The 23,761-nt window shown below is 42.4% G+C and overlaps 1 protein-coding gene across 1 annotated transcript in view; it reads right to left on the reverse strand.

Moving 5' to 3' along the window:
• The window catches only part of LOC109900474 (polypeptide N-acetylgalactosaminyltransferase-like 6), a 248,441-nt gene that overhangs the window by 185,310 nt on the left and 39,370 nt on the right, over positions 1–23,761 (reverse strand). The window contains exon 3 of the mRNA XM_031837850.1: positions 2,988–3,096. Coding sequence (XP_031693710.1) covers positions 2,988–3,096 — 109 coding nt within the window. The remainder of the gene's footprint in view (positions 1–2,987; positions 3,097–23,761) is intronic.

The following is a 23,761-nucleotide window of genomic DNA, read 5'->3' on the forward strand; positions in this document are numbered from 1 at the left end:
AGAGAAATCTCCTAGGGGGAAAGAACTGTTTTAGCGCATATTATTGTATGGTATGTTAAGGTTATCCCTGAAAACACTCCTGGCGTGGCAAACATGCGGTTAATGTACACTGACAGCTGGCTTTGTTCGATGTACGGAGAGGATGCAGAAAGGAAAACAATGACATTCTTAACGAGAGGCTTTCCTTTTGATGTGTGAGCGAGACCGAGGGAAACATGGAAAGTTTCCAGGACGAGTACAAAAGATGGAAATAGAAAAATCTTTGTTTTTGTAAAATATTAAATGGATTTGGAAGCGGGAGGTGGGAAATATTTTGAGGGCGCCGTCTGCCAAGTAAAGGCTTGTGTTTCAAGTAGGTATCGTATGCCACAATCTTAGAGTCGGCTGGAAATAGGATGAAACGAAACCCACGACCCTGTCCTCTCATAAACACAATTCATTTTACATCCTTCGCCAAAACCAACGCTAATGAATAAATCACTTGCCAAGTTTAACATGGTTCATAATTTCTCTCGTCAACGTGAATTATACATTGACATAAGCAGTGATCCCTCTCTCTCAATAATGCGGTGAGTTCAACAACTCGACTGTGAGTATTGTTGGCCACTGGAAGCTCATTTTCCACGGTACATAATTATTGAAACACTACACCCACAGCACAGGGCAGCCAAGCTCACAGGAGGGAGGCGAAAAACCAAGCAAATGAAATATTCCAATCCAGCACACCCACACATTAATGTTCAATAGTAATGCTTTTCCATTCCATCGTTTCACTCGGAAGGGGCTTGATTTCCGAAACAATGGCGGCTCAAAAAACTAAAGTAAAACATGGACAAAGTGCACTCACCCAATTTCCCTGCAGACAGAACATGTAAATGGATGTTTTTAAAAGGCATAATGGGATAGACAATATATAGAGAAAATCACTTAATTGGTTTAACACATGAATCATTCCTACATGCTGTTCAATGGGGTTAGATTTTCCACAGCTTCCTGGTTAGGGGATGGTGGTGATTATGAGTCTATTATTCACAAAGAGTCTCAGACTAGGATCATTTTATCCTTTTAGATCATAATTAATAAGATGTCATGGACAAGGGGGACCTGATCCTAGATCAGCACTCCTACTCGGAGACACTATTTGAATGCAGGCCCTGTTCTGTAATCACTAATCTATTCACAACAGAGATGGGCAAGAGGCTGACGTCTACTTGATTGAGAGATGCTCAACATTTAATTAACAGGCCCATCACAGTACAATGATGTTGATTACCAGCACTGCAGCTTTATAAGTGGTTAATACACATGCCTACAATTCATTATACAGAGCATTTGTATATGAACTGCTTTAGATTCATAAGTGGTTAATGCATATAGTAGACTACACTTTTCCCATCCGACATACGCGGGAAAAACAGGGGGAAATGTATTACTCACCCCTGGGTTTCATGCACTGATGAGCTATAATCAGCTTGATTCATCCAAAATGAATAGAAAGCTTTTTATCATGGTCGCCGCAAACGTACAATTGAGGCTCAACAGATGGTGTGGTACATATGTGGTGGAGGTCTGGTGGGACAATGACCATGCATCATGATCTGACCAGACAGGAGGGCAGAGGGGGCAACGTTCAGGATTTAGGCAGCCATATTGTAGGGTTACGTGATGTGACAGGTTTGCCACCCTAATGGCACCCTATTCCCTACATAGTGCACTACTTTCGAAGAGGGCCCATAGGGGAATGTGGGGAATAGGGTGCCATTTAGGACAGAAGCCCTGTTTGACGTCTCTGTTGTAGTCTGGTAGCAATTCAACTTAGTCTAATCTGGCTAATGACTTTATTTAATACTCTGAAGTCTGCATGCATTAGAATTTACAGCCGAGTTCCACAATTCCAGGAGCTGTAAAAGTGTTCTATTCTCCATTGTTGCCTGGTCATTAATATTGCCTCTGACATGTTTATCTACAGTTGACATGAACCCCTGACCGAAATAATATATTTCCTGTCTGGCATTGATGATTTATCCGGCTTGGCTTCAAATGTTTCCCAGCTCTGGGGTACGTTCCAAAACCCACCTTATTCCCTATACCGTGCACTACCCAGAACTGGTCAAAAGTAGTGCACTATGTAGGAACTAAGGTTCCGTTTGGGATGCAGCCTATGGCCCTACCAGGATGGGAATATTGAAATCTATCTGCTAAAATATTGAAGCTTTAACTGGCAATGGCACAGTGATTTAACCTTAAGGGGGCTTAGACTGAGAATACTTAAGTTTCAAATAGAGCTCTTTTTGACTGATGCTGTAACTGTACAGCGGCAGCAAGGAGACACAGATACTGTGTTTGGATTAGGAGAGGAACATTGGGTCTCTGCCTCTCTGCTCTTTACTTGACATGTATGTAATGATAATGAATGGCAATAGAAATAGCTGGGTTATGTGTGGACACAATTATTTCTGGCCCGGACACCCCTCCCCCACATACTTCTTGTTAGAATAGTGCATACTAATGGCTTGTCTATCAGTGACCTTTTCTAATTCATGTAAATCGGAATTGAGATCGTGGTACATGTTCTCACTTAGCTAAGGGTTAGTCTTACCTCTACTTGGTGGAAACAGACAATCATTTGTTATTTTCTTTACATGTCTCAAATGGAAATGCATTTGTCCAGCATCTGGGCTCCCGTTGCTCAAGAAGCAGAGCTAAAGCGAACATAATCAAATAGACCAATATGACTTAGAAAGTTACTGTCCAGTACCTACAGTACCTTATTAATACACCTACTGCCTTGGAAAACAATCTCCCGTTTACCTTCATGGAAACCATCACAGTAAATCATGATAAAGATAGACTTGGTTGAAGTTCTTTATGTGGACATTCGTTACGTGATGTCTCAGCTTGCTCGCTGTGTGCAGAGTGAAAACTCTTTAACTACAGGAGGTGTAGTGATTGTCTGTGGTTTCCTGTGAGTTCTCTGTGAGACGTACCGACACGCAGTTCGTCTCTCCTGATGCTCTCGTTATCATGCCAGTCTCTCCTCCTCAAGCCGTCCGTCCAGGTGTAAATGTGTCCTTCGCTCAGCCCCAGCGAGAAGCCCTGAGAAAGAGGAGAGGGGGAAGAGGGTGGGGGACAATTCCATCATTCCATCATCACCCACTCCGAGAGATTAAACGCTGCAATTCAGTGTGAGCCTCAGCCGAACAGTAAAATATAGAGAAAGGTAAAACACCTACATTTTGATAGAGCGTTCAGCCCTGATAATTTAACTGACCATCATGTCTATTCATTCTCCCTTCACTCCATCAACAGTCGAACATGTGCTGATTCTAATATTTAAAAAAAATATTCTATATGAATGACATTTGAATTCAAATGTTTAAAAAAATGCATGAACGAGCCTGAAGTGACTTCAAATTGCTCTCTAAAGTGGTTCCCAGTGCAACAAAAGCTAGAAGTTGGTAGTAATTCAGATACCCTAAGCTTTGTTCTGCTTTCTGTTTGCTTTCTGTGAATTTTGAAGGTTGCCTTGGAGGTTCAGAGAAATAATTGCCTTTAACCTGAACTTTAGCAGGGAGCTTGCTGCAAACACAAATACAGTAAATGTTTTATGCTGTACATTCATCTAATGTCATTGAACACTGGTTACTTTAATAATGTTTACATACTGTTTTACAAACTTCATATGAATATACTGTATCCTAGTCAAGGCTCATCCTATATATAACTCCTGCTGTACAGTCGTGGCCAAAGGTTTTGAGAATGACACAAATATACATTTTCACAAAGTCTGCTACCTCAGTTTGTATGATGGCAATTTGCATATGCTCCAGAATGTTATGAAGAGTGATCAGATGAATTGCAATTAATTGCAAAGTCCCTCTTTGCCATGCAAATTAAATAAATCCCCCAAAAACATTTACACTGCATTTCAGCCCTGCTACAAAAGGACCAGCTGACATCATGCCAGGGATTCTCTCGTTAACACTGGTGTGAGTGTTGACGAGGACAAGGCTGGAGATCACTCTGTCATGCTGATTGAGTTCGAGTATCAGATTGGAAGCTTCAAAAGGAGGATGGTGCTTGGAATCTGTCAAACATGGTTAAACGCAAGGAAAAACATACCGTCATCATTGCTTTGCACAAAAAGGGCTTCACAGGCAAGGATATTGCTGCCAGTAAGATTGCACCTAAATCAACCATTTATCGGATCATCAAGAACTTCAAAGGAGAGCGGTTCTGTTGTGAAGAAGGCTTCAGGGCACCCAAGAAAGTCCAGCAAGTGCCAGGACTGTCTCCAAAAGTTGATTCAGCTGCGGGATCGAGACACCACCAGTACAGATCTTGCTCAGGAATGGCAGCAGGCAGATGTGAGTGCATCTGCACGCACAGCGAGGTGAAGACTTTTGGAGGATGGAACCAACACATCCTCCAAGAGCAACTTCTCCCAACCATCCAGAAACAGTTTGGTGATGAACAATGCCTTTTCCAGCATGATGGAGCACCTTGCCAAAAGGCAAACTAAGTGGCTCGGGGAACTAAACATCGATATTTTGGGTCCATGGCCAGGAAACTCCACAGACCTTAATCCCATTGAGAACTTGTGGTCAAACCTCAAGAGGCGGGTGGACAAACAAAAGCCCATAAATTCTGACAAACTCCAAGCATTGATTATGCAAGAATGGGCTGCCATCAGTCAGGATGTGGCCCAGAAGTTAATTGACAGCATGTCAGGGCGGATTGCAGAGGTCTTTGCATCAACTTCATGTAATTGTCAATAAAAGTCTTTGACACTTATGAAATGCTTGTAATTATACTTCAGTATTCCATAGTGACATCTGACAAAGATATCTACACTGAAGCAGCAAACTTTGTGGAAATGAATGTTTGTGTCATTCTCAAAACTTTTGGCCACGACTGTACACACCTGTTCTATTCATATAATTGTCTATAAAAGCCTTACTGTCTATACACACCATTCACATACATACAGTACCAGTCAAACACTTGGACACTCCTATTCATTCAAGTGATTTTCTTTCTTTGTACTACTTTCTACATTGTAGAATAATAGTGAATACATCAAAACTATGAAATAACACACATGGAATCATGTAGTAACCAAAAAAAGTGTTAAACAAATCAAAATGTATTTTATATTTGAGAATCTTCAAAGTAGTCACCCTTTGCCTTGATGATAGCTTTACACACTAATGGAATTCTCTCAACCAGCTTCATGAGGTCGTCACCTGGAATGCATTTCAATTAACAGGTGTGCCTTGTTAAAAGTTACTTTGTTGAATTTCTTTCCTTCTTAATGCATTTGAGCTAATCAGTTGTGCTGTGACAAGGTAGGGTGGGTACACAGAAGTTTTGGTAAAAGACCAAGTCCATATTATGGCAAGAACAGCTCAAATAAGCAAAGACAAACAACAGTCCATCATTACTTTAAAACATGAATGTCAATCAATATGGAACATTTGAAGAACTTTGTGCAGTCGCAAAAACCATCAAGCACTATGATGAAACTGGCTCTCATGAGGACCGCCACAGGAAAGGAAGACCCAGAGTTACCTCTGCTGCAGAGGATAAGTTCATTAGAGTCACCAGCTTCAGAAATTGCAGCCCAAATAAATGCTTCACAGAGATCAAGTAACACACACATCTATCTCAACATCAACTGTTCAGAGGAGACTGTGTGAATCAGGCCTTTATGGTTGAATTGCTGCAAAGAAACCACTACTAAAGGACACCAATAAGAAAAGGAGACTTCTTGGGCCAAGAAATACGAGCAATAGACATTAGACCTGTGGAAATTTGTCCTTTGGTCTGATGAGTCCAAATTTGATATTTTTGGTTCAAACCGCCGTGTGTTTGTGAGACGCCGAGTAGGTGAATAGACGATCTCCGCATGTGTGGTTCCCACCCCACCGTGAAGCATGGAGGAGGTCGTGTGATGGTGTGGGGGTGCGTTGCTGGTGACACTGTTTGTGATTGATTTAGAATTCAAGGCACACTTAACCAGCATGGCTACCACAGAATTCTGCAGTAATACGCCATCCCATCTGGTTTGCTGGGATTATCATTTGTTTTTCAACAGGACAATGACCCAACACACCTCTATTTGACTAAGAAGGACAGTGATGGAATGCTGCATCAGATGACCTGGCTTTACAATCACCCGACCTCAACCAAATTGAGATTGTTTGGGATGAGTTGGACCGCAGAGTGAAGGAAAAGCAGCCAACGAGTGCTCAGCATATGTGGGAACTCCTTCAAGACTGTTGGAAAAGCATTCCAGGTGAAGCTGTTTGAGAGAATGCCAAGAGTGCAAAGCTGTCATCAAGGCAACGGGTGGCTACTTTGAAGAATTAAAATGTAAATATATTTATTTAACACTTTTTTTGGTTACTACATGATTCCATGTGTGTTATTTCATAGATTTGATGTCTTCACTATTATTCTACAATGTGGGAAAATAATAATAATAAAGAAATAATTATTTGCATTCCTGACTGACATTACTCAATCTGATATGTCTTAATTTCTTGTTCTTTTATTTTACTTTTGGATTATGTGAGCATTGTTATTGTATTGCTAGATGTTGCTGCATTGGTGGAGCTAGAAACATACGCATTTTGCTGCATTGGCGATACCATCTGCAAAACTGTGTACATGACCAATAAACTTTGATTTTATTTGAAGTCATAACCGGAGGAGGAAGAAGAAGCTTTTATGAAATGCTACTTTTAAAAGCACCGTGGCGCAGATACGGCTTCGTAATCTCTCCTTCTCTCTCACTCTCTCACGCACACACTCCCGATATGATAAATCTCAAAGGTGTGTATAATCATATTAGTCATCGCAGGGCAGCAAGAAAATGTCCCTTCCTGGTTTGATGTCTTTTGAGGATTTAGGAGTCGTCGTTACGCCAAAGTGGCTAACTGCCAAGCCCTGAAAAAAATCTGTGCATTTACAGTGACTTTTCTGATCATAGAAATGGGAGAGAAGAGGAACACTGCAATTACTCCATGGGGTATCTACCGAAAAAGACCCATTGACAAATGGGTTAAAGTGGACCATTATGTTTCCTGTCTGTTTCCAAAAGCTGCTAAAAAGTGGCCCTTCCGAGGCCCTGCATCATTTTATTTTTCAAGAGATGCTGAAGTATCATGGCATGTAGGTGGAAATGAGGTTATTGTGGTTCAAATGGACCCCTCACTAAATAGACCCCTCACAAATGGACCCCTATAGTGCCTTAGAAGAGCTAACTTATCAGCAGCTTTTGGAAACAGACAGAACACCAGAGTCATAACGATCCACTTTAACCCTTCCCATTTGTCAATGGGTCTTTTTTGTTCGATTCCCTGTGGAGTAATTGTGGTGTTTCTCTTCTCTCCCCAAGTAGCAGTGGGATAATGCCCTATGGGTAGCTGCATGGCTATTACGAGCAATTTGAGCTACAGGGCTTACAACTAGACCTTGGTTATGTTCAGTAGGGCACGCAGTAGTAAAATCTCTGCAGATAGTACTTCCCTGTTTCACGGCATTTCAAAACGTTTCCCCTCAACTGAACAAGACAATAGAGGCATTCTGTAATGCTATTATCTCATCTCAGAGATCCTGATAGCACATGCATATGTTAGCTCTGAGAACAAACACACTCCTGAATGGTAAATCAACAGACGTTCCTCATGAGAGTCGGAGTGGTTTACTGTTAGCTGAAGGCGATATGGCTGTGTTTACACAGGCAGCCCATTTGTGATCTTTTTCCACTAATTGGCCTTTTGACCAATCAAATCAGCTCTGAGAAAGATTGGATGTGAAAAGATCAGAATTGGCCTGCCTGTGTAAACGCAGCCCATGAGGCACACATCAAAATAAGGGATTTGGAGATAGAAGAACAATAGTAATTTAAAGAGACACACCGCAATGAATTTGTGCTTTTGAATAACTTTAAAAAGCCATGTAGATATATGAAGAGAGCGATCATGATCATATCGGAGAATTTCAAATCTTGAATGAGGTATTTTAGAGCTAATCAGCCTCTGCTGGACATAATCCAGTTATTTTACAGTTGGACGTGATCTAAAGTCTAACGGAGCATGTCTTTTTGAGACAGTTATTACAGTCTCCTCACTTCACGAATCAGAGGTAAGAAGGATAGGGAAACAGTTGGATAATTGACAATAAACTCCAATGTAAAATGAAGCATTGGTTGAAAAGAAAAATGTGTGTTTACTGCTTAGAGTTCCATTCTCTATTAGGGACAGACGTGAGATTTAGAGAACACATCTGATAAACCTTGTGATGAAAAAACAAGGACAGTGTTGACTTCTAAAAGTCAACTGATGCTACTAATTAGCATAAAATACATTTCAGACTTTTCTTTCCTTTTTTTAGGCAATGTTGCCATGACAACTGTTCAATAAACGGAGGATACTTTATGAAGTCACTTCACCCACATGAGAGTGAAGGATACTACAGTTCATGTGAGGGATAACTGTGTCTGTATTCACACATCCATGCCAGCTTGTTTTCAGTACAAGTAATATATTCTAACTACTCAGGTAGAGGCTAAGAGGCTGATATCATTACAGTCCAAACTGTGACCCTGCGAAACCCTGCACTTTGAGTAATTTACATCTCTCTCAAGCAGACACGGGACACAGCGCAAAATAATTGCCAAGCCAAGAGGTAAACCAAATCTTTAAAGGAGTGCAATTTTCATTTATATTGTCCTATAATTCCTATTTCATTGCCACCTGAAGACACTAGGTCCACACCTGTTAAATGTCTAAATGACCCCAGGGTTTCACACACACGAAGACAGACAGAGAACTCATCTTCTGATCCACACCTCATAAAGGGCAGGTCAAGAGGTGTCGGAGCTGGCTACCAATATTTCATGACTTCTCCTTCTCAGACTCCCAGGCTTTGAAGGCTACGACACAGACACACGCAAACAGACACACACACACACACACACACACACACACACACACACACACACACACACACACACACACACACACACACACACACACACACACGGCAAAAGAATGTTTTGAACAAAGCAGGCCGCCGCCCTAAGCACTGTGCAGCTGTTCATGCCCTTTCACCTATTGTGCTTTCACCTGCTTTAAATATTCTAATGTAGACTGTATAATGGGTATCTATACTATGTTTTTCTAGGTTTGTATCAGGTTAGGAATAACTCCAGAGTACAACGTTTTCTTCTCTCCAGGTCTATCCAGAATAGAACATCAGTATGCATTGAGCTAGCTAATCGACCTAGCCTCTGAAAATCTGACGAGTGTTGTTTTCTGCAAAGAGGTTGAATTCTTGGTCAGGGTTGTTCTTGTTCAGGTTTGTCCTGGACTCATTGTGAACTGTGAGTCTGTTCCTTTTGGTCTGGGTTTTGTCCTTCAATGTCCTTGCAGCACTGGCGGTGAGCCGCTTGAAAAATACATCTGAAAGAAACACTACTTCAAGTTAAAGTTAGGTAGGAGGCTATTGATTAAGTTCCTGCTTTAAAGGCGGATTCTTAAATACTTTCCCCCAACATTCCAAATCTTTTCCGACACGCACGATACAGGAAGTTATTTTTCCAACCGTCTTCGGTAAGAGAACTTTGTGGGTAAACGCAAATGGTTATTTTCCTCTATGCCCTATGTGTATTCAAACTAAAAACCTTGTGGAGAAATACGCCCTAATGCTTTGAAAATATACACTTTCCCCACCAACCAATGCTGTAAGATAGCTAGACAGACAGACAGGCTGATCAATAAACAGCACAGTGACCTTGCCTCTGTAAATCTGACCTCAGCAGTGGATCAAGGCTTGACAGGACCTGTGGGGGATGGCTCAAATCAAAATAAGAGGAAGACATACTACTCAGACCAGACTAACCCTGTCTTAGTGTACTCTCCATAAAGATACACACATCACTCTATCCATCTCCGGGGTCCTCCCCCTCTCTCTAAACAGTCTCCTCTGCTTATTCTATTCTGTTTTTTCTTCTCTCCACTGATCTGTTCCTTCTAATCCTGTACTGTACAGTGTACTCTTCCTCGCTCTCTGAAACCAAAATGTTGTTTGGTTTTCCCTCTCCTGTCCTGTACTTACTTCTGTTAATCTGTTCTGTTCTGTTCATCTGTTCAGTTCATTTGTTTTGTTCATCTGTTCTGTTCTGTTCAGTTAATCTGTTCTATTCTGTCCTGTTCTGTTAATCTGTCCTGTCCTGTTTTGTCCTGTTCTGTTAATCTGTTCTATTCTGTCCTGTTCTGTCCTGTACTGTTCTGTCCTATTCTGTTAATACTGTCCTGTTCTGTTCTGTCCTGTTCTGTTCTGTCCTGTTCTGTTAATCTGTCCTGTTCTGTTCTGACCTATTCATCTGTTCTGTTCTGTCCTGTCCTGTTCATCTGTTCTGTTCTGTCCTGTCCTGTTCATCTGTTCTGTTTTGTTCACCTCTCCTGTTCTGTCCTGTTCTGTACTGTTCTGTTCATTTGTCCTGTTCTGTCCTGTTCTGTCCTGTCCTATTCATCTGTTCTGTCCTGTTCTGTTCATCTGTTCTGTTCTGCCCTGTCCTGTTCTGTTCATCTGTTCTGTTCTGTTCTGCCCTGCCCTGCCCTGTCCTGTTCATCTGTTCTGTTCTTTTGCTTTTTCTTCTCCTTCACCTTGTCTGTTTTCTCTCCTCCTCCTCTCCCCCTTATTCTGTGGTTCCTCCATTCCCTTTCTGTTTTCCCTCTTCTCCTCCTTTCTACTCTTTCTCTTCTTCTTCCCTCTGTTCTTAGAGCCTGCTGAGACTGGCAGTCTGTCGGGCTGCGCTCCCTGCACATTGATTCCAGTAAATTTACCAATTACCGTACAGGCTCTGCCCAGACAGCTCGGGGTCTAGGGCCACAGACTCACTGCACAATGTGCTACTTAATTACACATGCTGAGAATGCTGCTCTCTCGCTCAGCAGAGGAACACGCAGGTATTGCAGGAGTTGTTTTATAACCTACATGCGCTAACACACAGATTAATTTGGGAGTACTTTTAGGTCTCTGTATTCTAACAATGGGAAAGGTTCTTCATATAATGATGGCAGACGATGTGATGTTTCAATAGATATCTACAGTGATACTATAGAACTGACATTTAACAACCCATTTGTGAAGGTTGTTAGGTATTCTGACTTTCTCTGGTCACCAACTGTGACGCAGTAGTAATCTGTCTCTCCCTCTCTCATCATCACTACCAGTCTCATGTGGCGCTGCAAATTAATGTCTGTGTGGATTTTGGCATCCAGTTCTGTCTCTCGTCTCTTTCTCTTCCACTATGGATACTGTGTGACTCTGTGCCTACAGCCCCTTCCCTCTCTCTCTCTCTCCATTCCATGCCAGGAAAGAAACGAACATGGTAAGATATTTCACTCTCCCTATGCAAATGTTTGCTCATCAGAGTGCAGTTAAGACCCTGGTGGCGGCCGGTCGAGGTCGCTCTGCTCTCTCTGGAGGGAGAGAGGTTATGAAGTTTTCACTGGCACATATTTACGAGAGAGAGGGAGAGAGCGAGATAGCGAGAGGGAGAGAGAGTGAGAGAGACAGAGAGAAGTAAAAATCCCCCACCAAACTGCTCCAGCTCCCAACATCTAGGCTGGCTGGGGTTCTCAGTGGCACAGACTTCACTTAGCATCATGGGCTAATTTATTCTCTGATGTTTGTTACACTGAATGACTGCCACTACTAGAAGCCTATATAGGCATCAGCTGTGACGGTCTTGGAATTTGAGGTTATAGTAATTGGTCAGGCAATATACACCGTCACCAAAATAACCGTTCAGGGTTAAACAAGACATTACACTTAGTTATTATCAAGTAATTTCCTTATTATTCAGGTTATTACTCACAAATATTAATCAACAAATTAAGAAATGCCAAGTTGGAGTGGATCAGTCGCATTTTCGTATTAACACAACATTAATGGAGTCACCATAAAGATATATGCCTACCCTGTCCTTGTCTGTTGGCTTTTCTGCATATAATCCTAATTCGACGCACAAAACCATTCATTCAAACGAAGTCTGATGGGTTTTCTCCCACTTTTCCCCAAATAGCTGCATAAGCGGCCATTCGATGTTATTGGGATATGTTCTTCAAAGAGATGATGCCATAATTTGAGAAATAATGTAGCCGAAGAAAATAAGCCTTTTACGAGATTAAATCATGAAAGGAGCATTTGACTGTTATTAAAGAGATGGAGTCCAGACAGGCTACTCTAGGAAACTTTCTGAATGGACATATAGGCCTATAGAGAGAATCAGTGAACTCACACACACACACCCCTGTAAAAGAACCCGTCAATCAAAGCCACCAGCGAATGTCATATTCTGTAAAGGAGCAAATATTTATCCTTTCCTTAAAACGTATTTACAAACCTAGGCCTACCTTATGATTTCAAAAAAGTAGGCTATAAGATAATGAACTGACAAGGAAAGTGTAACGATCGGTGTTGGAAGGATTGGACCAAGGTGCAGCGTGGAAGGTGTTCATCATGTTTATTCATGTGAACCAGCAACAAAACAAAAGTCTACAATAAAAAAACAAGATCCCACACACAACAGGTGGAAAAAGGCTGCCTAAATATGATCCCCAATCAGAGACAATGATAGACTGCCTCTGATTGGGAACCATTCTAGGCCAACCTAGAAATGAAAAACTAGAATGCCCACCCTAGTCACACCCTGACCTAACCAAATAGAGAAATAAAATGATCTCTAAGGTCAGGGCGTGACAGAAAGTATGAAGGGGACAGCTATGCTATAGTATGAAGATGAAATTGACAATCATTCAAATATAAATAAATACACGCAACAGATCCATAGCCTATCTCTCAGCAATGCTGATTATTGAGGGATTGAGGAGCTATTATAATACTGTGAGGAACTATTATAATACTGTGAGGAACTATTATAATACTGTGAGGAACTATTATAATACTGTGAGGAACTATTATAATACTGTGAGGAATTATTATAATACTGTGAGGAACTATTATAATACTGTGAGGAACTATTATAATACTGTGAGGAACTATTATAATACTGTGAGGAACTATTATAATACTGTGAGGAACTATTATAATACTGTGAAGAACTATTATAATACTGTGAGGAACTATTATAATACTGTGAGGAACTATTATAATACTGTGAGGAACTATTATAATACTGTGAGGAACTATTATAATACTGTGAGGAACTATTATAATACTGTGAGGAACTATTATAATACTGTGAAGAACTATTATAATACTGTGAGGAACTATTATAATACTGTGAGGAACTATTATAATACTGTGAGGAACTATTATAATACTGTGAGGAACTATTATAATACTGTGAGGAACTATTATAATACTGTGAGGAACTATTATAATACTGTGAAGAACTATTATAATACTGTGAGGAACTATTATAATACTGTGAGGAACTATTATAATACTGTGAGGAACTATTATAATACTGTGAGGAACTATTATAATACTGTGAGGAACTATTATAATACTGTGAGGAACTATTATAATACTGTGAGGAACTATTATATGGGGCCGACAGACATGGCAGCTCTGCTTCTAGCTCCAAAGCAACTTTTCAGTATTTCGTTATTTTGTGTGTTATTTCTTAAATTTTTTGCACCACAACGTGTTTTGTGTTATTACATACAGCCACTGTATCAGCAGTGAACCACTGTATCAGCAGTGAACCACTGTATCAGCAAAACATTTACATAATGTACTGACAAATGATATTAAAGTACAGATGGCAGCATTAGTGCAACACTGAAAGTGCAAACCACCACATTTAACCATGGTAAGGTGACTGGGAATATGGTTGAATACAAACAGTATAGTTATTCTCTCCGTAAGGCAATCAAACAGGCAAAAAGTCAGTGCAGAGACAAAGTGGAGTTGCAATTCAACGGCTCAGACACGAGACATATGTGGCAGGGTTTACAGATAATCATGAATTACAAAGGGAAAACCAGTCAAGTCACGGACACCGACGTCTTGCTTCCAGACAAGCTAAACACCTTCATCACCCGCTTTGAGGATTGCACAGTGCCACCGACCGGCCCGCTCCCAAGAACTGTGGGCTCTCATTCTCCGTGGCCGTCGTGAGTAAGACATTCAAGCTTGTTAACCCTTGCAAGGCTGCCAGACCAGACAGCATCCCTAGCTGCGTCCTCAGTGTTTACGGACATATTCAATCTCTCCCTATCCCTATCCCAATATATCCACCATAGTTCCTGTACCCAAAAGCAAAGGTAACTGAACTAAATTAGTATAGCCCCGTAGCAGACACTTCTGTCATCATGAAGTGCTTTGGGAGGCTAGTTAATGATCATATCACTTCTACGTCACCTGAATGGATGTCCCACAAGGGTTCGTGCTCAGCCCTCTCCTGTACTTCCTGTTCACCCATGACTGTGTGGCTGCACACGCCTCCAACTCAATCATCAACTTTGCAGATGACAACTGTAGTAGGCCTGATTACCAACAATGAGGAGACAGCCTACAGGGAGGAGGTAACGGCCCTGGCGGAGTGGTGACAGAAAAATAACTTCTCCCTCAACGTCAACAAAATTAAGGAGCTGATCGTGGACTTCAGGAAACAGCAGAGAGAGCACGCCCCCTATCCACATTAACGGGTCCGCAGTGGAGAAGGTGGAAAGCTTCAAGTTCCTCGGCGTACACATAACTGACAATCTGAAATGGTCCACCCACACAGACAGTGTGGTGAAGAAGATGCAACAGTGCCTGTTCAACCTCAGGAGGCTGAAGAAATTCACCTTGGTCCCTCAGACCCTCAGGAACTTTTACAGATGTACAATCGAGAGCATCCTGTCGGGCTGTATCACCGCCTGGTACGGCAACTGCACCGCCCACAACCGCAGGGCTCTCCAGAGGGTGGTATGGTCTGTCCAACGCATCACCAGAGGCACACTGCCTGCCCTCAAGGACACCTACAGCACCCAATGTCACAGGAAGGCCAAAAAGATCATCAAGGACATCAACCACCCGAGCCACGGCCTGTTCACCCCGCTATCGTCCAAAAGGTGAGGTCAGTACAGGTGCATCAAAGCTGGGACCGAGAGACTGAAAAACAGCTTCTATCTCAAAGCCATCAGACTGTTAAATATCCATCACTAGCCGGCTACCACCTGGTTACTCATCCCTGCACCTTAGAGGCTGCTGCCCTATATACACAGACATGGCATCACTGGCCACTTTAATAATGTTTACATGCTGCTTTACTCATATCTATATACCTTATTCTATTCAACTGTATTTTAGTCAATGCCACTCTGACATTGCTTGTCCTAATATTTATATATTTCTTAACTCCGTTCTTTAACTTTTTAGATTTGTGTATTGTTGTGAATTGTTAGATACTACTACACTGTTGGAGCTAGCATTTCGCTACACCCGCAATAACATCTGCTAAATATGTGTATGTGACCAATAAACATTTATTTGATTTGATCATTTGAATGGCTGTAATAAAAAAAGGACTTTGTTGACTAACTGTGTGAGGTGAAGAAAAAATGTGAGAAGCCGGCCAGGTACCTCTATGCGTGCTCAGACGCTCTGTCTACATTAACAGGACAGAGAACCCAGACAATCTGACTACATTAACAGGACAGAGCACCCAGACAATCTGTCTACATTAACAGGACAGAGCACCCAGACAATCTGTCTACATTAACAGGACAGAGCACCCAGTCAATCTGTCTACATTAACAGGACAGAGCACCCAGACACTCTGTCTACATTAACAGGACAGAGAACCCAGACAATCTGTCTACATTAACAGGACAGAGCACCCAGACAATCTGTCTACATTAACAGGACAGAGCACCCAGACAATCTGTCTACATTAACAGGACAGAGCACCCAGACACTCTGTCTACATTAACAGGACAGAGAACCCAGACACTCTGTCTACATTAACAGGACAGAGCACCCAGACAATCTGTCTACATTAACAGGACAGAGAACCCAGACACTCTGTCTACATTAACAGGACAGAGAACCCAGACACTCTGTCTACATTAACAGGACAGAGAACCCAGACACTCTGTCTACATTAACAGGACAGAGAACCCAGACAATCTGTCTACATTAACAGGACAGAGCACCCAGACAATCTGTCTACATTAACAGGACAGAGCACCCAGACAATCTGTCTACATTAACAGGACAGAGCACCCAGACACTCTGTCTACATTAACAGGACAGAGAACCCAGACACTCTGTCTACATTAACAGGACAGAGCACCCAGACAATCTGTCTACATTAACAGGACAGAGAACCCAGACAATCTGACTACATTAACAGGACAGAGCACCCAGACAATCTGTCTACATTAACAGGACAGAGCACCCAGACAATCTGTCTACATTAACAGGACAGAGCACCCAGTCAATCTGTCTACATTAACAGGACAGAGCACCCAGACACTCTGTCTACATTAACAGGACAGAGAACCCAGACAATCTGTCTACATTAACAGGACAGAGCACCCAGACAATCTGTCTACATTAACAGGACAGAGCACCCAGACAATCTGTCTACATTAACAGGACAGAGCACCCAGACACTCTGTCTACATTAACAGGACAGAGAACCCAGACACTCTGTCTACATTAACAGGACAGAGCACCCAGACAATCTGTCTACATTAACAGGACAGAGAACCCAGACACTCTGTCTACATTAACAGGACAGAGAACCCAGACACTCTGTCTACATTAACAGGACAGAGAACCCAGACACTCTGTCTACATTAACAGGACAGAGAACCCAGACAATCTGTCTACATTAACAGGACAGAGCACCCAGACAATCTGTCTACATTAACAGGACAGAGCACCCAGACAATCTGTCTACATTAACAGGACAGAGCACCCAGACACTCTGTCTACATTAACAGGACAGAGAACCCAGACACTCTGTCTACATTAACAGGACAGAGCACCCAGACAATCTGTCTACATTAACAGGACAGAGAACCCAGACACTCTGTCTACATTAACAGGACAGAGAACCTAGACACTCTGTCTACATTAACAGGACAGAGAACCCAGACACTCTGTCTACATTAACAGGACAGAGAACCCAGACAATCTGTCTACATTAACAGGACAGAGCACCCAGACAATCTGTCTACATTAACAGGACAGAGCACCCAGACAATCTGTCTACATTAACAGGACAGAGCACCCAGACACTCTGTCTACATTAACAGGACAGAGAACCCAGACACTCTGTCTACATTAACAGGACAGAGAACCCAGACACTCTGTCTACATTAACAGGACAGAGAACCCAGACACTCTGTCTACATCAACAGGACAGAGCACCCAGACACTCTGTCTACATTAACAGGACAGAGAACCCAGACACTCTGTCTACATTAACAGGACAGAGAACCCAGACACTCTGTCTACATTAACAGGACAGAGAACCCAGACCCTCTGTCTAACAGGACAGAGAACCCAGACACTCTGTCTACATTAACAGGACAGAGAACCCAGACAATCTGTCTACATTAACAGGACAGAGAACCCAGACACTCTGTCTACATCAACAGGACAGAGCACCCAGACACTCTGTCTACATTAACAGGACAGAGAACCCAGACACTCTGTCTACATTAACAGGACAGAGAACCCAGACACTCTGTCTACATTAACAGGACAGAGAACCCAGACCCTCTGTCTAACAGGACAGAGAACCCAGACACTCTGTCTACATTAACAGGACAGAGAACCCAGACAATCTGTCTACATTAACAGGACAGAGCACCCAGACAATCTGTCTACATTAACAGGACAGAGCACCCAGACAATCTGTCTACATTAACAGGACAGAGCACCCAGACACTCTGTCTACATTAACAGGACAGAGAACCCAGACACTCTGTCTACATTAACAGGACAGAGCACCCAGACAATCTGTCTACATTAACAGGACAGAGAACCCAGACACTCTGTCTACATTAACAGGACAGAGAACCTAGACACTCTGTCTACATTAACAGGACAGAGAACCCAGACACTCTGTCTACATTAACAGGACAGAGAACCCAGACAATCTGTCTACATTAACAGGACAGAGCACCCAGACAATCTGTCTACATTAACAGGACAGAGCACCCAGACAATCTGTCTACATTAACAGGACAGAGCACCCAGACACTCTGTCTACATTAACAGGACAGAGAACCCAGACACTCTGTCTACATTAACAGGACAGAGAACCCAGACACTCTGTCTACATTAACAGGACAGAGAACCCAGACACTCTGTCTACATCAACAGGACAGAGCACCCAGACACTCTGTCTACATTAACAGGACAGAGAACCCAGACACTCTGTCTACATTAACAGGACAGAGAACCCAGACACTCTGTCTACATTAACAGGACAGAGAACCCAGACCCTCTGTCTACATTAACAGGACAGAGAACCCAGACACTCTGTCTACATTAACAGGACAGAGAACCCAGACACTCTGTCTACATTAACAGGACAGAGCACCCAGATCCTCTGTCTACATTAACAGGACAGAGAACCCAGACACTCTGTCTACATTAACAGGACAGAGAACCCAGACGCTCTGACTACATTAACAGGACAGAGAACCCAGACACTCTGACTACATTAACAGGACAGAGCACCCAGACACTCTGTCTACATTAACAGGACAGAGAACCCAGACGCTCTGACTACATTAACAGGACAGAGAACCCAGACACTCTGTCTACATTAACAGGACAGAGAACCCAGACACTCTGTCTACATTAACAGGACAGAGAACCCAGACACTCTGTCTACATTAACAGGACAGAGAACCCAGACACTCTGTCTACATTAACAGGACAGAGAACCCAGACACTCTGTCTACATTAACAGGACAGAGAACCCAGACACTCTGTCTACATTAACAGGACAGAGAACCCAGACACTCTGTCTACATTAACAGGACAGAGAACCCAGACACGTGCTGAATTCTCACATGGAGCGTGTAAAAGACTGTATGAAATAAATCAAAACTTGTTTCTCACCAGTATAGCAGATTATGAACTCTGCAAACGTTTCCATTCCGAGAATAAGAATGGTACATTTTTGTAATTAGTACATGCATTAACAGAAATGAATTGCCTGTGTTCCAAACAGTAGACTACCACATGGGCATTCATAAAAGTCCATTGCGGGCCAACACTGTATAGCTTAGGCTACTATTCTTCTATACGGGGATAGGAGGGTGTCATTTAAAAATAAATCTTGCCTATTTATTTTACCTTTATTTAACCAGGCAAATCAGTGAAGAACAAATTCTTATTTTCAATGACAGACTAGGAACAGTGGGTTAACTGTCTTGTCCAGGGGCAGAACAACAGATTTTTACCTTGTCAGCTCAGGGATTTGATCTTGTAACTGTTCAGTTACTAGTCCAACACTCTAACCACTAGGCTACCTGCCGCCCCAGCCTAGGGAAGCATATCAGCCAAGACCGGGTCTGATCAGCGTTGATTAGTCTATAAATTTGACACAAAATTAGCACCTTAGGCTATAGGCCTCAGAGCCAGAACAACCTTGTCAACGGCTGTTGAATAATTCATGAATAGTTAGGCACATTCAACCTATTTTAAAAGAAGTGGTTTATTTATTTACTAACAAGCAATGAAAACGTGCATTGTATAAAAGAAAATCCACACATCAATTTATATTTTTAATGAAGTGTCGTAGCATATAGCGCTCTACAACACCGCCGATCTAGAAGATTAGCTGCTCCAGCATCACTCTACAACACCGCCGATCTAGAAGATTAGCTGCTCCAGCATCACTCTACAACACCGCCGATCTAGAAGATTAGCTGCTCCAGCATCACTCTACAACACCGCCGATCTAGAAGATTAGCTGCTCCAGCATCACTCTACAACACCGCCGATCTAGAAGATTAGCTGCTCCAGCATCACTCTACAACACCGCCGATCTAGAAGATTAGCTGCTCCAGCATCACTCTACAACACCGCCGATCTAGAAGATTAGCTGCTCCAGCATCACTCTACAACCCCGCCGATCTAGAAGATTAGCTGCTCCAGCATCACTCTACAACACCGCCGATCTAGAAGATTAGCTGCTCCAGCATCACTCTACAACACCGCCGATCTAGAAGATTAGCTGCTCCAGCATCACTCTACAACACCGCCGATCTAGAAGATTAGCTGCTCCAGCATCACTCTACAACACCGCCGATCTAGAAGATTAGCTGCTCCAGCATCACTCTACAACACCGCCGATCTAGAAGATTAGCTGCTCCAGCATCACTCTACAACCCCGCCGATCTAGAAGATTAGCTGCTCCAGCATCACTCTACAACACCGCCGATCTAGAAGATTAGCTGCTCCAGCATCACTCTACAACACCGCCGATCTAGAAGATTAGCTGCTCCAGCATCACTCTACAACACCGCCAATCTAGAAGATTAGCTGCTCCAGCATCACTCTACAACCCCGCCGATCTAGAAGATTAGCTGCTCCAGCATCAAAGGACAGTTGGAAAGAGGAGATGTAGAAAGTTTCATAGACAGACTAAGTTAGCAAAACAATTACTTATATACATTAGCAAACGCTCCGGCTATTAGGTCAAGTTCATCTACATGGAACTAAAGTTCAAACACATTTTTTACAATCCTAAAATGAATGTAGGCCTATTTAAACGGTTAAAGTCTTCATCCCATCACCGTCAGTTACACGGTTAGTATCTCTCTCTCTCTCTCTCTCTCTCTCAGATAAGTGAGCAGATGTTCCATCCTCTACCAGCGCACCGCTACCTAATTATGTATTGCAGCCGTGCTGTCCAAACTATCCATTGCTGTCATTTCTACAGCTTACTTCATTCTCTTCCATGGTCCCTGTGTTGAAAGAGGGCCTGTCTGTCAGCATGGTGCTCTGGTGCATTGTGGTTCTCTGAGCCAGGGTTGTGTTTGATAAGTAAACAGTAAACACAGTCTGATGAATGGTCTACAGTGGGAGGGAGCGACACGTGCAACGTTACGAAAATGTTGTGCCGGACAACGTGACAGGGAAGATTTTAACTGGCAGGCCATTAAAAATGTACCGGACCCATATGCATTGGATGCATTACCAACAGGAGTTGCATCTTCTGTTAAAATGCATCTTCTGTTCATATGAATTACCATAATCTAAATGGGATTAGATGATGGTAATTAATATTAACAGAACATGCAACTCCTGTAATGAAGCAGCCAATATAATTAGCTGGAAAACAGCATTGTAAACAGAGCACATGATCATATGTGACAGAGATTTAAATCTTTGTTAGAAGTTTAGAAAGAGGGGGAATCTAAAAATGCAACAACTAGGCTTCTGGACCCCAAAAAAAGTTGAGATGAAAACCAACAGAACAGGAGAGACATGCTGGTTTCAAAGGAAGTCTAAAATAATTGCCTCCACGTTTCCATAAAAACTGTTTTTAACATGCGATTGCATTTAAAATAGTTGCGGAATGACAATTAAAGCACGTTTCACTCCAGGTGATATTCAGCTCATTGAGGCGATATTCAGCTCAAAATAGGCTCTGTGTGATGTGTGCGTGTGATGAATAAGATACATGGTAACTATTTTGCGATGGGATCATTTTTTCTCCCGGGTCAACAGACTAACGGAAATCCTGGCGCACACATACACACTGAAAGGTTCCACTTAAGCCGGTCGGTATGAAGCAGAACAAAGACTGGCTGGAAGCGTTTTACAGCAAATCATCTTTTTGTGATGCTGTCAGGTAGACACGGTGGAGCCGTCACCGCTCTGCACAGCCTTATGTGATATCATGAGCCTGTCCTTCAGGTCTGCGTCTCACAGCTGGGAAACATGGTTACAGCAGGTACACTCTTAGAAAAAAAGGGTTCCAAATGGGGTTCTTTAGCTGTCACCGTAGGCGAATCCTTTTTGGTTCCAGGTAGAACTCTTTTGGGTTTCATGTAAAAACCCTCTGTGTATAAGGTTCTACATGGACTGTATACCTGGAACCACCTGCTATGTAGATGGGTCTTTCTATAACTAATGGGGCCAATGTTTTATATTTGGGTAACAATTTGGAAATGGTTTGAAACAAAATTAAGAAAGACTTACGCAGTTCCACATGTGTAATGTGTACTTAGAGCAATATATGCAAATTATCCCATAACTCCACCTATATAACAACATAGGTCTAGGACTATACATCCACTAAGCAGGATTCATACAGACATTGGCAAGTCAAATTCAAGCACTTCAATTCAAGGACGTCAGTATACAATTGTAGAATTTATATAATTGTACATATATGGCCTATTATAGACCCCCCCCCCCCAAAAAAAAAACATAAGGCCAATGCCACTTTAAGAGCAATGCATTTTTGAGGCCTTACCAATGCATTGATATTCAAATTATCATTACATTCTAAAATATGTGAAAATAATGTGGCCTGACTAAATCAATTGGATGGGTGTAGGGTGATTTTCCTGTAGCCTGTGTGGCCGACACAGCCACACATAATAAAGCCTTGAATAGCGGAAGCATTCATCTCACCATCGCTGTTTTTATAATGAGAAAGCAACCAAAAAAACAGGTTCCTTTTATACTGGAATGATTGTTATGGAAAGACAAGGTGAAGCCAGAATAAGATGTCGTCCTCATAATAACCACACGTGGTTTTACCGCAACACAGTAGCGCTGCACCCTTCAATTGAAGCGGCGGGAAACAAACCAAAGTGGCCACACCTCTCACAAAAACAGATCAAAAAGGAAATCACTGATAATTATAAAGGCGCAGGACAACTTAGAAAATGGCTACAATCATTACAAGGATTTTCAAGCCCCAAATTGAGGAAATGTCAGATTTGTTGCATTGCAGGCGCTATTACAACAGCCGTTCCTCACTTGACTGTTTTGGACAAATCCAATGTTCAAGACACCAAACATGAGAAAGGGTTAAACATAAATTTTAAATGAACCCGTGAATTTGATTGAATATACAGTAGCTATGATCCCCCTTATGTCTTAAAGTAATGACATGAAAAAAAATGTGTCAGATTATTCTCAATGATTTATCAACATCTGTAACAAGTTGTCCAGCGTAGGAACTCCTCACTGGTACCCTAGTTTATAGAAAGACCCAGATACACAATCAGAAATGGCTCAATACTGACTGGCTGACTGACTCACTGACTGACTGACTGACTGACTGACTGACTCACTGACTGACTGACTGCCTTACTGACTGCCTTACTGACTGCCTCACTGACTGACGGACTGACTGACTGACTCACTGACTGACTGACTGAATGCCTCACTGACTGACTGACTGCCTCACTGACTGACTGACTGCCTTACTGACTGACTGACTGACTGCCTCACTGACTGACTGACTGACTCACTGACTGACTGACTGACTGACTGACTGCCTCACTGACTGACTGACTGGCTGCCTCACTGACTGACTGACTGACTCACTGTCTGACTGACTGCCTCACTGACTGACTGACTGCCTCACTGACTGACTGACTGCCTCACTGACTGACTGACTGACTGCCTCATTGACTAACTGACTGACTGCCTCACTGACTGACTTACTCACTGATTGTGTTTGTGACTACATTGCAGTCAGACTGCACAGAATTACTGATTTGTAAATGAACTTGCA

The sequence above is a fragment of the Oncorhynchus kisutch genome, linkage group LG12 (genome assembly GCF_002021735.2).
Source record: "Oncorhynchus kisutch isolate 150728-3 linkage group LG12, Okis_V2, whole genome shotgun sequence".
Taxonomy (NCBI): domain Eukaryota; kingdom Metazoa; phylum Chordata; class Actinopteri; order Salmoniformes; family Salmonidae; genus Oncorhynchus; species Oncorhynchus kisutch.